The following is a 15,813-nucleotide window of genomic DNA, read 5'->3' as shown; positions in this document are numbered from 1 at the left end:
GAACCCGGTTCCCCTGCATCGGCAGGCGGACGCGCAACCACTGCGCCACCAGGGAAGCCCATAAACTTCCTAAATTTTGAAGCATCTGTTATTAAATAATTTGTGTTTTGAATAGCACTCACATGAATTGTAGCATTTTGCAGTTCCCATCATGGTTGAAATCTGAACTTTATGTTACGTAAATACGAATATAGGTGGGGTCAAGTGTCTCTCTCTTTAGCTTAGCAAGAGTTTGAAATTACAGATTACACATTTTGCCAGAGTAGGCAAAATGTAAATTCATTAGTTCACACAAGTTAAAAGTCCAGGAACTGAATTATGTAGAAGATCAAACGATACTGTCAGAGCCCTCCTGGCTCTGCTTTTTCTACAGCCTTCAGCATACACAGTAACGTACTGAGAACTCAAAAAAGTAACCATCTGTTAACCAAGCAATATCTCCTTATTTATCTAAAGGAAAAAATTGGACTACTACAAAGCTATATGTATAAGGATTTAGAAAAAAATGTCGACAATCTAAATATCCATCAATAGGGTAGGTTAAGCAAACTACGGTATACAGACCTTTGACAATGATTAGATCAACATTGATGTGGAAAGGTGTCCATAGCACATTGTCAAGTAAACAAAGTATAAAACAGCATGTACAGTAACGAAAAAACCAGAACAAATCGAAACAAAAAGCCAAACACTATCTCACAAACAATGTGTATACATGTATAGAGAAAAGTCTACAATGATATACACCAAATATTAATAGTAGAGATCTCTGGGTGGTGGGATTATGACTACTCTATTTCTTGATATTATTTTTCTGAGTTTTTTCATATGAATATAATTAGAAAATAAATATAAGGTGTAAATAAAGTAAATACTCTCTGTTATTGGTGTGAAGATACTGATATTCTTCTCCACTGAGAGCAGGAGTATCAGTTGGAAAAAACCTCCTTGAGACATTTGATATCGTGAAAACGTTGCAGCAAATCTATTTCTATATTTTATTTTTTTTAATATTCAGGAAATTGGAAACCACTCACATATTCAAGAATGATTAAATAATTATATATGTATAAGAGGGAATACTAAATATCATGTTGTAGAATATTTCTATGTGAAAATACTATTGATGACATGTCAGATCAGGATGCCCTTAGGGGCAAGTAATAGAAAAAACCCCGACTCAATGTACATTATAAAATTTCTGGGTAACCACAGCAGTCGAACATACCCGTTTACTTCTAATTCCTCCTGAAACCAAACTGCAATGACAGAAAAGGGGAAAAAGTAAAAACTCATAAAGACAAAGAGGGGGGAAGAGACAATAGCAACACAATTTTTGAAGCTAGAAAGCTGGTGGATGGGGATGGGTCTGTGGACCGGGTAAAACAGAGGACGTGGACGGCTCAGCAGAGCCCAGAAGCAGGCTGATTTACCCAGCGGAACTCAAAAAATACTCAAGAAATGAACACATTCGGAAAGTGGGAGCGCCATGGAGGAATTTATATGAGAAATGAGAAGAACCCAGGTCTCCTGCAGAAATCAAGACCTACTGGGGGTTTTAGAGGCTAGTGCCTCCCCCACACCCAACCATTAAACTTTTACAAAAGGTTGAGGCCAGAGCGCCCTACTCCTATGTGTTCGTGTGTATATGTGATAATTACGGTAACCTATGATAATGTTATGAGACGCATTAAAAATGAACCTTAGTGAACTGATTAGAACTTCCCCAAATCTCATTCTGCTGTCCCCTTCTTCTTCTAACTTTAGCATACACTATTTAGTTTTGCTCATCTTTGAACCCTTTATTTTTTTAAATACTTGGTTTATTTTTTATTTTTTGGCTGTGCCCACGCAACATGTGGGATCTTAGCTCCCCAACCAGGGATGGAACCTGCACCCCCGCCAGTGGAAGCGCTGGCATCCCATCCACTGGGCCGCCAGGAAAGTCCCTCTTTGAACCTTATTTTCTAAAGAATCTCCACATAAAAAATGTATGAGTGTTCACGGCAGCATTATTCATAATACCCCAAATTGGAAGCAGCCTAAATGTCTTTCAACGGATGGAATTTTTAAAAAGTGGTATATATTTCCATAATAGAATATTACATGGCAATAAAAAGGTATGAAGTACCGACACTTGCTGCAACAGGGAAGAATCTTGAAAACATTATCCTAAGTGAGAGAAGCCTCACAAAAGGCCACCTATTGTGTGATTTCATTTATAGGAAATGCCCAGAATAGGCAAATCTATAGAGTCAGAAAGTAGATTAGTGGTTGCCAGGGGCTGGGGAGAATGACTGATAGTGGATATGAAGTTTCTTTGGGGGATGATGAAAATTTTCTAAAATTAAAATAGTTGTACAACACTAGATAAACTAAAACCCACAAGGGTATACTTTAAATGGGTGAAGTTTATGGTATGTGATTTATATCTTAATAAAGCTATCAAAAAGGTATTATGCTGCAAGTATTCTTCTGCAATTTTTTTTTTAATTGTCCGTGCCGTGTGTGGCATGCGGGATCTTAGTCCCCAACCAGGATGGAACCTGTGCCCCCTGCATTGGGAGCGCGGAGTCTTAACCACCAGACTGCTAGGGAAGTCATTCTTCTGCAATCTTTTAAGAAAATTCAACATTATGTTTCTAAGATTTATCTAATGTTTATGCATCTTGCAGTAGTGCATTCATTTTTAATGCTGTTGAGGGCTTAATGGTATGGATAAACTACCATTTGTTTATCCATTCTATGGTGAGTGGATGTTTTAGATGATTCTGGCTTTTGCTGGTACAATGCTAATATATTTATACATGTCTCCTGCTGCACAGGAGCAAGAACTTCTTCTCAAGGGTACATGCCAGGCGGAAGGGACATGTGTGTTACGTGCTGTTCCACACACAGCTGGTCTTCATTCCCACCGGCACTGAACTGGCCTTCCCTTGGTTGCCTACCTTCTTCAGCACTTAGTACTGCCAGCCTTCAAGTTTCCGTCAACCAGGTGTGTATGAAATTACATCTTAAGATCCTAACCTGTATTTCCAATTACCAATGAGATTGAACCTCATTTCATGTTTCTTGACTATTCCTGTTTCTCCTTCTGTGAAATGCCTCTAAATGTTTTGCCCATTTTCCTATGCATTAATTCTTCCTTATTGATTTGTGTGTACACCATATGTATACACAATTATAATGAATTAGAAAAGCTAATGAACAGAAAAAAATTACAATGTGTATATTCATCTGTGTATATATTTAATTTGGTTTGGATATTAAACATGTTCACATGGGTTGCAAATATACTTTCAGTTTGTAGCTTTTCACTATCTTGATGAATAAAATTCAAAGTTTTAATGTTGTCAAAAATTTTCTTTTCTATTATGGCTATTGATTGCTTTTTGTGTCTGTTTGAAGAAGTACTTCCCTACTCCAAGATCACAAATATATTCTCATATATAGTCTTCTGTAGTTTTTAATGTTTTGCTTTTACATTTATGTCTTTAACCATTGAAATGGATTTTTCAAATATATATATAAACGTCCAGTTTCATTTTTTTCCACGTGTCATCCATCCTTGCTACAATGTCAACAGTCCATCCTTCCCACAGTGATTTGCTACTTCTGACATGTATTAGCTCCATACCTGGGTGGGTTTGTTCTGCTGCTCTATGCTGTTCTATTTGCTTATCCTTGTACCAATAAGACACAATCTTAATTACTTTAGCTACATAATATCTTTCCACATAATAGGGTAAGGCTCCCTACCTCAGTCTTCTTTCGGAACACAGAGCAGCATTAGAAGTGCCTCACTCGGGGCTTCCCTGGTGGCGCAGTGGTTAAGAATCTGCCTGCTAATGCAGGGGACATGGGTTCGAGCCCTGGTCCGGGAAGATCCCACATGCCGCAGAGTAACTAAGCCCGCAAGCCACAACTACTGAGCCCGCGCACCACAACTCCTGAAGCCTACACGCCTAGAGCCCATGCTCCGCAAAAAGAGAAGCCACCGCAATGAGAAGCCCACACACCCCAACAAAGAGTAGCCCCCACTCACCGTAACTAGAGAAAGCCCATGCGCAGCAACGAAGACCTAATGCAGCCAAAAATAAATAATAAATAAATATATTTTTAAAAAAGTGCACCACTCAGATTTCCTTTGAGAGTGAATCTGCCGCAATGGGTGGGGTTAGTTAACAGCCTCCCCCTAAAGCATCTTCTGGATCTGCTGCAGCAATTGAGCCGAGGTCATGTCCTTCCCAGGCAACTAACCAATGCCCGAGCAAGGCAGGAGTACTAAGGGCTGGCCCAATGTAGGACCCTCTACAGTCTTTGCACCGGTGTTCCCTGTGGTCAGGCCAAGATTTTCTCAGAGTTGTGCAGCCAGTTTGAAGCTCTTCCTGCCAGTCCTTCTTCCTTCCTTCCTCCACCCACAGGTGTCAGACCTGCAACACACTCTGAAGGCTTTCCCTGCCTATTCCTGCTCCTTCTCTTTATCCTTTACATCTTATACTTCTAGCCACATTTTTGCATCTGTCTCCTAGAAGACCTGAACTGATACAACGGTCTTGGCTGTCCTTGGTTCCTTGCTCTGCTAAATTTAAGAATCATTTAAGTTCCGAAATGAAAGAAAACAAAAATACTTTGTTAGGATTTTGACAGGAATTGCACTGGATCTATTAATCAGTTGCAGAATTGATGTCTTTATAATACTGAGTCTCTCAGTCTATGAACATGCTACCTCTCTCCATTTGTTTAGGTTTTCTTTAGTTTCTTTCAATATAGCCTTGTGATTTTCTCCAAAAGGGCCTTGCATATTTTTGTGAGATTTCTAGGTATCTTATATTTTTAGTTATGATTGAAATCGTGTACTTTTAAAATTCCATTTTTCTAATCCTGTTCCTGGTATTTAGAAATATCTAAATGTTGATCTTTTAACTAACACATTTGCTAAACTCTTAATTCTAATATCTATTTACAGATGGCTTTTGGGCTTCCAAAAGCCCAAAGATTGTACACAACCGTACAATCTTACAATAATGACAACTTTGTTTCTTCCTTACGCCTTTTATTCATTTTCCTTGCCTTACTGTGCTGACGCTTTTAGTACAATGTTGAAAGTGACAGCAGACATTTTGTCTTGTTCTTCATTTAAAGGTAATGCTTCTACTGTTTCACTATTTAGTAATGTTTACTGTGGGGTTTTTGTAGATACCTTTTATCAGTTCAAGGAAATTCTCTTCTACAGGAAGACTTAATATTGTGAAAAGACGTTGAATTTTATTAAAGGCTTCTCTGTATCTACTGATGTACTCACATTATTTTTTACTTTAATCTCTTCGTGAGAAACTTACAGTGACTTATCATGAAATAACTGAATTTTATCAAACACTTTTTCTGCATTGTTTGGTATCTTAACTTTTCCCCCTTTAATCTAGTTTATGTGGCAAAGTTTACCAATTTTCAAATGCTAGGCCCACCTTGTGTTCCTGGGATAAACCCAACTGGGTCATGATGCTATTTACATTTCATTGAATTGTTTGTTGATTGTCTTTAGTGTTCTAAAGTTTAGTGTTGGTTGTTCTTTAGTGTCTCTAGTGTTTTTCTTCCGGTTTTATTGAGATATATTTGACATACAGCACCGTGTAAGTTTAAGGTGTACAACATAATCATTTGACTTACATACACCATGAAATGATTACCTCAGCAAGGGTAGTGAACATCCATCATCTCATACAGATACAAAATTGAAGACACAGAAAAAATATTTTATCCTTGTGATGAGAACTCTTACCATTCACTCTCTTGACAACTTTCCTACACAACATCCAGCAGTGTTCATTAGTCATGTTGTATATGACACCCCTGGTACTTATACCTGGAAGTTTGTACCTTTGACGGCCTTCATCCAGTTCCCTCCATGCCCACCCCCTACCTCTAGTAACCACAACTATGACCTCTTTTTCTATGAGTTTGTTTTTGAAGTATAATTGACCTAACACACTATGCTAGTTCCTGTTACACAACATAGTGATTTGATATTTCTATACATTTCAAAATGATCACCGTGATAGGTTTAGTTACCACCCGTCACCAAAGATATTACATAATTATTGACTGTATTCCCCACACTGTACACTTCATACCTGTGACTCATTTATTTTGCAACTGGAAGTTTGTACCTCTTAATCTCCCTCACCTATTTCTCTCATCCCCCTAACCCTCCCCGCTCTGGTGACCACCTGTTTGTTCCCTGTATCTATGACTGTTTCTGTTTTATGTTTGTTCATTTGTTTTTTTAGATTCCAGGTATGAGTGAAATGATACAGTATTTGTCTTTGTCCCACTTATTTTACTTAGCATAATAACCTCTAGGTCCATTCATGTTGTTGCAAATGGCAAGATTTCAGTTTTTTGTTTTTTTTTAAATACAGTTATTTAATTTTGTCTGCATTGGGTCTTTGTTGCTGTGCGTGGGCTTTTCTCTAGTTGCAGCGAGCGGGGGCTACTCTTCGTTGCAGTGTGCAGGCTTCTCACTGCGCTGGCTTCTCTTGTTGCAGAGCACGGGCTATAGGTGCGTGGGCTTCAGTAGTTGTGGCACACGGGCTCAGTAGTTGTGGCACACGGGCTTAGCTGCTCCGCAGCATGTGGGATCTTCCTAGACCAGGGCTCGAACCTGTGTCCCGTGCATTGACAGGAAGATTCTTAACCACTGTGGCACCAGGGAAGTCCAAGATTTCATTTTTTTTATGAGTAATATTCCATTTTGAGTGTGCGTATGTGTGTGTGTGTGTGTGTATACATTCCACATCTTATCCATTCATCTACAGATGGGCACTTAAGGTTGCTTCCATATCTTGACTACTGTAAATAATGCAGCAATGAACATGGGGTGCATCTATCTTTTCTAATTAGTGTTTTCATTTTCTTCAGATAAATACTCAGGAGTGGAAATGCTGGATCATATGGTAGCTCTATTTTTAATTTTCTGAGGAATTTCCATACTGTTCTCCATAGTGGCTGCACCAATTTACATTGCCACCAGCAGTGCACTAGGGTTCCCTTTTCTCCACACCCTCACCAACATTTGTTATTTGATGTCTTTTTATAACAGCCATTTTGACAGGTGTGAGGTGGCATCTCATTGTGGTTTTGATTTGGATTTCCCTGATAATTAGTGATGTTGAGCATCTTTTCCTGTTGCCCATTTGTATGTCTTCTTTGGATGAATGTCTATTTAGATCCTCTCTCCATTTTTTAATTGGGTTGGTTTTTTGATGTTGTATGAGATCTTTGTATATTTTGGATATTAACCCCTCATCAGATATATCATTTGCAAATATATTCTTCCATTCAGTAGGTGGCCTTTCTGTTTTCTTGATAGTTTCCTTCACTGTGCAAAAGCTTTTTAATTTGATGTAGTACCATATGTTTATTCTTGCTTTTGTTTCCCTTGTCTGAGATGATATAACCAAAAAAAATATTACTAAGACCACTGTCAAAGAGCATCCTGCCTGTTTTCTTCTAGAAGTTTTAGGAGTCTTACATTTAAGTCTTTAATCCATTTTGAATTTACCTTTGTGCATGGTGAGAGAAAGTAGTCCAGTTTGAATTCTTTAGCATATAGCTATCCAGTTTTCCCAATACCATTTATTGAAGAGGCTGTCTTTTCCCCATTGTATATTCTTGCCTCCTCTGTATTGGCTTTATTGATCCCTTATTACATTTTTCCCATTTTATTTATCTCTGCTTTTGTTATTACATTTCTTTTATTTGGGGAAGGGGATTTAATTTACTATTCATTTTCTTCTTTAAGGAAATGCTTATTAAGCTCCTTTTTTTAGCCTTTCATCTGATCTAACAAAAGGGTTTAAGGCTATAAATTTCCCCCTAAGTATTGTTTTAACAATACTCCTCACATTTGATATAATTTCATTAGTGAATTAAATATTTTATATTTTCCATTGGGATATCTCCAATCTATTTTATTTTGAAATTTATTCCTTACTTTTGAAATATATGCAGATTTTCTATTATCTTTTCATTACTGATTTCTGGTGTAATTGTATCAGCACTGGAGAACTTACTCTGTGATTTCAATCCTTTGAATTTTGTTGACACAGCTTTATGGCCCAGTATATGGTCCCTAAAAAATGTTATAAGCATGCTGGAAAATAATGTATTCTGCACTGGATGAGCGGTGTGGTGTTTGTGGATCATCCTGTTCTATTTTTAGTATCCTTACTGATTTTGTTTTGTTTACTGTTTACCAATTACTCACGTGTTAAAATCTCCAAACATAATTCTCAATGTCTCTATTCCCCTTGTATGTCTGTAAACTTTATATTATCCTGGTGAATTGAAAGTTTTATCAACTTCACTTTTTCTTTACCTCTAGTAAAGATATCTTCTATCCTTCTTACCTTAGTATCTTTTGTCTGATATTACTGTACATATACCAGCCTTCTCTTAGTTCGCATTTAATGGAGGATCTTTGTCCATTCCTTTAATGTGAAAAATTATAACCCTTTTTTTCTATCCTTGAGTGGTTATTCTAGAAATCATAAGATGCAATCTGTTTATCAGCGTCTAACGTTGATACCTTTCCTTCTCCCAGAGAATGTAAGGACCTTAGAACACCCACTCCATTTACCCGACTCCTGACTCATGGTGTTCCTCCCATGTATTCTTAGTCTGCATGAGGTGTGGAGGTATTGATATATCCATTCATGTCTGTGGGGGGGCGGTCATTTCTTTCTGCAGTTTCTCACCCATAGAGACTTGTCTTTTTGTGTGTCATAATACCTTAGATTGTATTTTGGACATTGCATTTAAGAATTCACTTTTAAAAATAACTTGAGGCCTATGAATGATATTGTCATCCTCCAGAGAGGATTTGTTTTGGTAGGGACATATTCTGCTATTGCTGGAAGTCCTCCTAAATGACTGTGGGGAGAGTTCAAATTACTGATTCAAGTCTTGTAATGATTACAGTATTCTTCAGGGTTTTTTCTTGAGATTGTTTTGATGTGTCCACTGTCTCAGTTTTCAGATTTACTGATACCGGTTGTTACTGATATAAAGTCTCTGCTCTATTTACAGTCATGCCTTCCTGTTCGCTCTGAAAATTGTTTGAGCCCTTGCTCTTGGCAGTCATTTGACTTTGTTGCTTCTCTTGTGTTTTCTATTTCAGTAATTTCTACTCAGTTTTTCTCCTGTGTCCTTTGTGTTTATTCTTTTCCTAACAATTTTGTATGTTAGTATTTTCTAATTGTGAATGTGATTTCTTATGTGACCTATTGATTATTTAGAAATTTAAACCTTTTCCTAAATTTGGAAACTTTCTAGTTATCCTTTTTGTTGTCGACTTCTGACAATTGCATTATAATGAAGAAAATGATCTCCATGATACTGACTCTCTGAAATTTGATGTCTTCTCATAGCACATGATCAGTTTTCATAAATTTTCCTTTTGTGCATTCTCATTTTGTCTGCAGAGTTCTACACACGTTTATTAGATCAAGTTTGAGCTTGTGCTTAGATTCTCTCTCCTTAACTGATTTTTAACTGCTTGGTCTCCAGGTATATTAAAATGTCTACCATGATGGTGACTGTCAATTTCTCCTTCTAGTCTCTAAATTTTTGCTTTATATTTTTGAAGTTATCTTACAAAGGATATATAAACTGAACCTTCTATCATTAACCAGTTAAGACAGAAAATATTACCACAGTTAAAGTCTACTTATACAGCTCCAGGAGCTTCCTTTGATACTTTTCTGGTCTTTTTTTTTTTTTTTTTTTCAGATGTTGGGTGTTGGAGTTTATTAAGTTATTTATTTATTTTTGCTGTGTTGGGTCTTCGTTTCTGTGCGAGGGCTTTCTCTAGTTGTGGCAAGCGGGGGCCACTCTTCATTGCGGCGCGCGGGCCTCTCACTATCGCGGCCTCTCTTGTTGCGGAGCACAGGCACCAGACGCACAGGCTCAGTAGTTGTGGCTCACGGGCCTAGTTGCTCCGTGGCATGTGGGATCCTCCCAGACCAGGGCTCAAACCTGTGTCCCCTGCATTAGCAGGCAGATTCTCAACCACTGCGCCACCAGGGAAGCCCTTTTCTGGTCTTTTTAATCTTTAGGCTCTCAACATTTCTGGATCTTTGTTTTAGATGTATTTCCTTAAAAAGCATATAGTTAAAAATCTAGCCTAATTACCCAAGATTTTTCACAGAAGAGTTCAACACATTTATAACTAGATTTATCTCTACCGCATTATTTAGTGCTCATTTGTCCTATCCACTTTTTCTGTGTTTGTCCATTTTTTGTTTTTCTCTTTTCCCTTTTGCCTCAACATATACTATTGGAGCATATATTAATTTGTTTCTTTTAGAAGCAGCTCTTCAAATTGTCAAGTTAATATTTAAGTCTAAATTTGGTCCATATCTTTACTCTCCTTCAGAATAATACAAGCTATTTAGATTGATATAATTTCAATTACCTACCTTATATGTACTAGGCTTATAGGCAATGGGATGCCTAGAATTTTTACTTTATATTGTTTCTTCCTCCCATAAATTAGATGTTGTTTTACACTATCAACATTTCTTTAGATTTATTCAAGTGCTTACTATTTTCTCTACTCACTATGACTTCTTACATTTCAGGCTTTGGGATCATATTCTTCCTCCTTGAAGTCCATCTTTCAGAAGTTCCTTTAGTGAGGCAATTTTTGTGGTAAATTCTCAGTTTCTGTTCATCTGAAAATGTCTGTTTCATCCTCATTCTTAGATAATCCATACAAAGAGTAGTCTGCATCAAAGTTTACTGGAATGATATTAATAATCCAGCATTTGAGAGCTGAAAGCTGAAAACTTTATACAATGGAAGTGACAGGTGAGCACTATCTTGATTTTATATAGCATTCATCAGATGAACATCTGAAATATCTTTCATATGCATTTTTTTAAAAAACTAGATTCTCACAGTGGTCTCCCTGAGAAGTTCACCTATAAGAAATGTATTTTACAATCCGCCCCCCCTTTTTAAACAAGTAAATGGGATAACTATCCTAAGATCTGTAATCCTCACTTCTGCTATTCTTCTGGTTCTATCCAGCATCCCCATTATCTGCCATCTGTGGCTCAGGATGTGCCGCTTCTATCTCTTTAAGGTTGATTCTTTTTACAAGTATTAATTTTTCTACAGTGTTCAAGAAATCCCATTGGTATAACTTTTAGTTTAAAAGACTTTTTTATTAGCCAGGATTAATTCCTTCCAACATGTTAGATAACAAATCTTTTTAAGATAACTAAGTCTTTGGTCTGACACATTAATATATAATTGATAATTTAAGTTAATATAAAAGTTCATTATTTTTTAATCATGTTCCTGAAGAATAAGTTATAAATCTGTGAATAACAGCCCATTAAATTAGCACTTCATTTATACAGAGGAGAAATGGAAACTCCTATCATAGCCAAGGCCAGAATTCTGCTAAGAGTCGCTAAGTTTTTCATAAACACATGTAACACACACCCAGAGCTTGATAGGGAAGGTAACAGAATTTTCACATCTCAACAGCTAAAAGGAGAAGTCCTCTTAAGTACAGCAAGAGATTGTCACTCTTACTGATCACACACTCTTATGGGGGGAAAAATAAGCATATTCCCTCAACATACAAATATTTATAAATTACTTATGTGTAACATGTATTGCATATAATAAGATACAGAAAAATATAAGCTGAAAAAGGATGAACTACGGATAAAATATGTAAATATTTAAAAGTATATTAATGGCAAGATAACATTTATTGATGGCACACAGGTAAGTAGGTATGAATGACAGTAATGTGATCCAATGTAATTTAACTTGACAGCCAATTAGAATGCAATCATTTTAAATTCCATAATGTGGCTAAACAGCAAATACTGAGCCTAGAGGGCTGTTAGTCTGACGCCTGCCGACAGTTTGGTTCCCCCTCAACCCACAACAAAAGTACTTCCTAGACAAGGATTTGCTCATTAGGGAGACAATCCCAGGAGCCCCATGAGAGTGGGGAAGTGAGAGGGAAGGATGGGAGGCAATAAACAGTGAGTTAATGAATAGATTATTGCTGTAAGTGACTGGGAATCAGTCCTACCAGGGCCACCCTGAGAAATACATCGTTGTCCTCACTGAGGGGTGAGGAAGCAGGTGCATTAATCTACCAAATCCTGACCCTCACTGCTTAAGGACTGCCAGGTTTGGGCCCCATGCAGCCCAGCAGGCTCTGGCGTCCAGAGACACCTTCAGAAGCCTTTGGGTTTTGGGAACTGCAGGTAAGCTACAGGAGCTCCAGGTATGGACAGCACATGCTACATCTGCTATGCCTGCATTATGAATGTGATCCTTTAAGCCCTTATAAAGAATCTTCGTTAGATAAGTGAACGTACAGTTAATTTTAACTAAATAGGTTACATATAAATGAACATACCTGTGAGAACACCATTGTCAATTCTTTCCACTTGTCCCACAGGATACCTCAAATATACACGTGACATAAGGCAATCTGATATATAGGTTGAGTGAGTGCCAGGGTCAATCTGAATATCAAATATTGATATAATTTAATCTTTTCTTAGATTAATATATATAAATCAAAGCTCTAAAATTTTCTTCCTCTTCCACAATACACTACCTATGTGCCCCTGGAGGTGCATGCTCCCCTTTCTGGCGATTACTGGGCCAAAGTATACAGAGCCTTGTCCAGCTCTCAGCTGGACACATTTCAATTCATTTCAGAGTATGTCTGAAGTATTCTAAATGGGTAAGAAAACACAAGTAACACACAGTTACTATATAGTTTTAGCATTTATCTATCGCTTAACAAGAAAGATGAAAATTTCAATATTCACAGAACTCCTTGAATGGGTATCTTATTTCCCTGTGTTTTAAAAATTATACAGAAACTCAACCATAATGCAGCTCCATCTTTGAATTCAGTAAAACAGATCAAAATGCTCTGACTTTCCATAGTCTTTGGTATGAAAGGCAGATTGGGTAGGCTCCTTGTTTTCATCCTCTTTACAGAAATAACAGCTCTACAGAAACATTTTCCAAATTTACAGCTTCTTAAAGGAGTTACATATGAAAAATCAGAAATGCATTTCAACTTTCCTAAACAAGTATTGAACTGAATTCCAGAAATGTGACACAAAGTTAGAAAATGCCACTTTATTTGGACTGAAATGTATATCTTATTTATTTAGTCTTAAAACAACTTAATATGGCTTAATTGTTATTATCACTTTGAAAAATCTTCAACAACCTAGGGAAGAAGAGTCTAAGGTTCTACTGCACTAGTTTAAGAAATCCATTCTGTATAGAAACACGGTTATGTTAAATTCCCTTAGAGTTTAAGAACTTTAGAATCAAATCATTTTCGCCTATTAAAGACGTTTTAAAACTTGCATAATATCCTACAAAAAGACTATTTTATGATACATATCAACAAAACTCAACACCACTTTCTCCAATAATAAAAAAATGTTTTTTTAAGTTGTTACTTTTTAAATGACGTGAAACTAAAGCAAACTGGTTGCTGGTTTTGGAATCATCTTGTTTGGAGAAAAATATTCTATGCTTTACCACTTGTTGCCACGCCTTACAGAGATAGGGTCTATAGTCTACATCCATATCACTCTGGAGATTAAAGGCACAAGAAGGCCCTTCTGTTGAGTTTGAGGTTTTCTGCATTATACTTTGTGTTGTTGCAAAAAGAGCTAATCGATACTCATTTACCAGCTTCTCTAAGAGTTGGGAACATTTCTTCAGAGTGGACTCCTGTAAGTTAACACTTTCTCCTCCATTGACACGGTCTATCCAATAAAAAGCTGACAGGCTATCCAAAATCAAAAGGCAGAGAGAGGGGTGACTACAGAACATAGTTTCTAGTGAGTACAGTGTGAGAAGTAACTGGGTGCTACTACTGCAGTACACCAAAAAAAACCTCCCAAGGCAGTATTTTATTATTTCTTCAGAACTTTCGGATAGTCTGTGCTCAAGAATTGTAACAAGCCGAAGTATATCAAAGTGGTAATCTGTGTCAATAAACAAGACTTCTATTTCCAGTCCGCCTTCCGATTTTGGAAGTATACATCGTGCTGTTAAATGATAAAGCATTTCTGTTTTTCCTGTTCCTTCTGGGCCATGAAATTCAAGAATATCACCTGTGTAAAATTTAAAAATGTCAGTCAAAATGCAGCAGCACAATAACGATAGCCTACAAAATGAAAAGTGTGCAAAAATGTTTAAAAAGACATTTACTGAAATTTTTTCCTTTTGAAAGAAAATCTAAATCCATTTGCCAAAATGGATTTGTATAAGCAAATACAAATAAATAAGGAAATAAAAAGTAAATCACTAAATTTCACCTCTGAGAAAGGTGTTGGCTATTAATTAGCACAAAGAAAATTTGAAAAACAAAATGACATGGTTGAAATGAGCCTAAGGGAATCTCCTGGTGAGGGGTCCACATACACTCACACTTAAATTGGTGATATTATAGCACTAAGAATAAAGTGCCACAGATCTAGGGTCTTTTAAAAAGCTACTGACTACTGGTACACACCATTTCTGGTAGTTAATTATCCCATATCCAGTTTCTCATTTTTCCTTAAGTATAAAACCCCAATTTGGGGGAAAAGCAATGTGCCCAGCTTAAAAACGATTCTTCTCAGTCTTCCTTGCAAAGAGAGGCCAGCAGGTAGCACGGCTGTAGCCAATGAGACACAGGTGGATGTCTGTTGGGGTTTCCAAGTTGTGCTGTCCTCACACAGGCGTCACTTCTATCTGCTCTGCCGCTCCCTCCTCTGAGATGACAGCGAAGATGACAGGTATACACTGAGGAGGGCAGACCCTAAAGAGGGTGGGGCAGGAAGACAGGAGGCACCCAGGACGTGGATGACAATACGGAACCTCGCACACCAGCCTGCCTCCATACCTGTGCGAGAAAAATAAGCCACTAGGCTGGACTTCTGCTACGTGCAAGTGAAATAGTCCCTAACTAGGGCTTCTCAAAATTGCTGGCATTATGGGTGGAACAGTTCTTGATGGTACAGTTTCACACATACAAGGCAGTAAGGACCCACAGCTTTCAGGCCCTAACTGCCAACTGCATCCCTCAGGTGAAAACACCCCTGCACGTTTCCAAACTGCCTTCAGTTACCCTTTGGTATATGAATATCGCTTGATACTGTCTTGTTGAAATGACATCTGCACTGTGAATTATTTTCCTAGCATTATAAATCAAAGTCAACTACTCTAAACTTTGAAGACCCCAAATCTCTTTCTATATAGTTTCCAATAACTCTCTTTCATTGAGGACAACACAGATAAAATAAAACACCTAGGGAAACTGTCCAGCCTCCAGAGCTTTTCAAATCCCACTCTAAACAGTGGCCTTCCAATTCTTGTTTGCTTGCCATTTATTTTTTTTAAAGATTTATTATTTATTTATTTTAGGTTGCATGGGGTCTTAGTTGTGGCACGCGGGCTCTTCGTTGTGGCACACGGGCTTTTCTCTAGTTGTGGTGTGCGGGATTTCTCTTCTCTAGTTGTGGCGCACAGGCTCCAGGGCACGGGGGCTCTGTAGTTGTGGCATGCGGGCTTAGTTGTCCCGCGGCATGTGGGATCTTAGTTCCCCGACCAGGGATCAAACCCACGTCCCCTGCATTGGAAGGCAGATTCTTTACCACTGGACCACCAGGGAAGTCCCTGTTGGCCACTTAATTTATGGCTGAACTACATAATTGGAAACACTATGTTAAAAATGCAGATTCTTGGGCTTCCCCG

At 37.7% G+C, this 15,813-nt stretch overlaps 1 protein-coding gene across 3 annotated transcripts in view; it reads right to left on the bottom strand.

The window, feature by feature from the left end:
* XRCC2 (X-ray repair cross complementing 2) overlaps positions 1 to 15,813 on the bottom strand; it is a 165,612-nt gene that overhangs the window by 130,278 nt on the left and 19,521 nt on the right. Inside the window, exon 3 of one of the 3 annotated variants that reach the window (XM_024130189.3) lies at positions 11,380 to 14,189. The exons of the other annotated variants lie outside the window; for them this stretch is intronic. Within the exon in view, the coding sequence (XP_023985957.1) occupies positions 13,468 to 14,189 (722 nt within the window). The 3' untranslated portion in view covers positions 11,380 to 13,467. Of the gene's footprint in view, positions 1 to 11,379; positions 14,190 to 15,813 lie in introns of those variants that run through there. 3 annotated transcript variants of the gene reach the window in all.

The sequence above is a fragment of the Physeter macrocephalus genome, chromosome 5, assembly GCF_002837175.3.
Source record: "Physeter macrocephalus isolate SW-GA chromosome 5, ASM283717v5, whole genome shotgun sequence".
In the NCBI taxonomy this organism is placed as follows: Eukaryota; Metazoa; Chordata; class Mammalia; order Artiodactyla; family Physeteridae; genus Physeter; species Physeter macrocephalus.
Note: the sequence above shows the minus strand (reverse complement) of the source record. Positions and strands in the feature narration are given on the sequence as shown.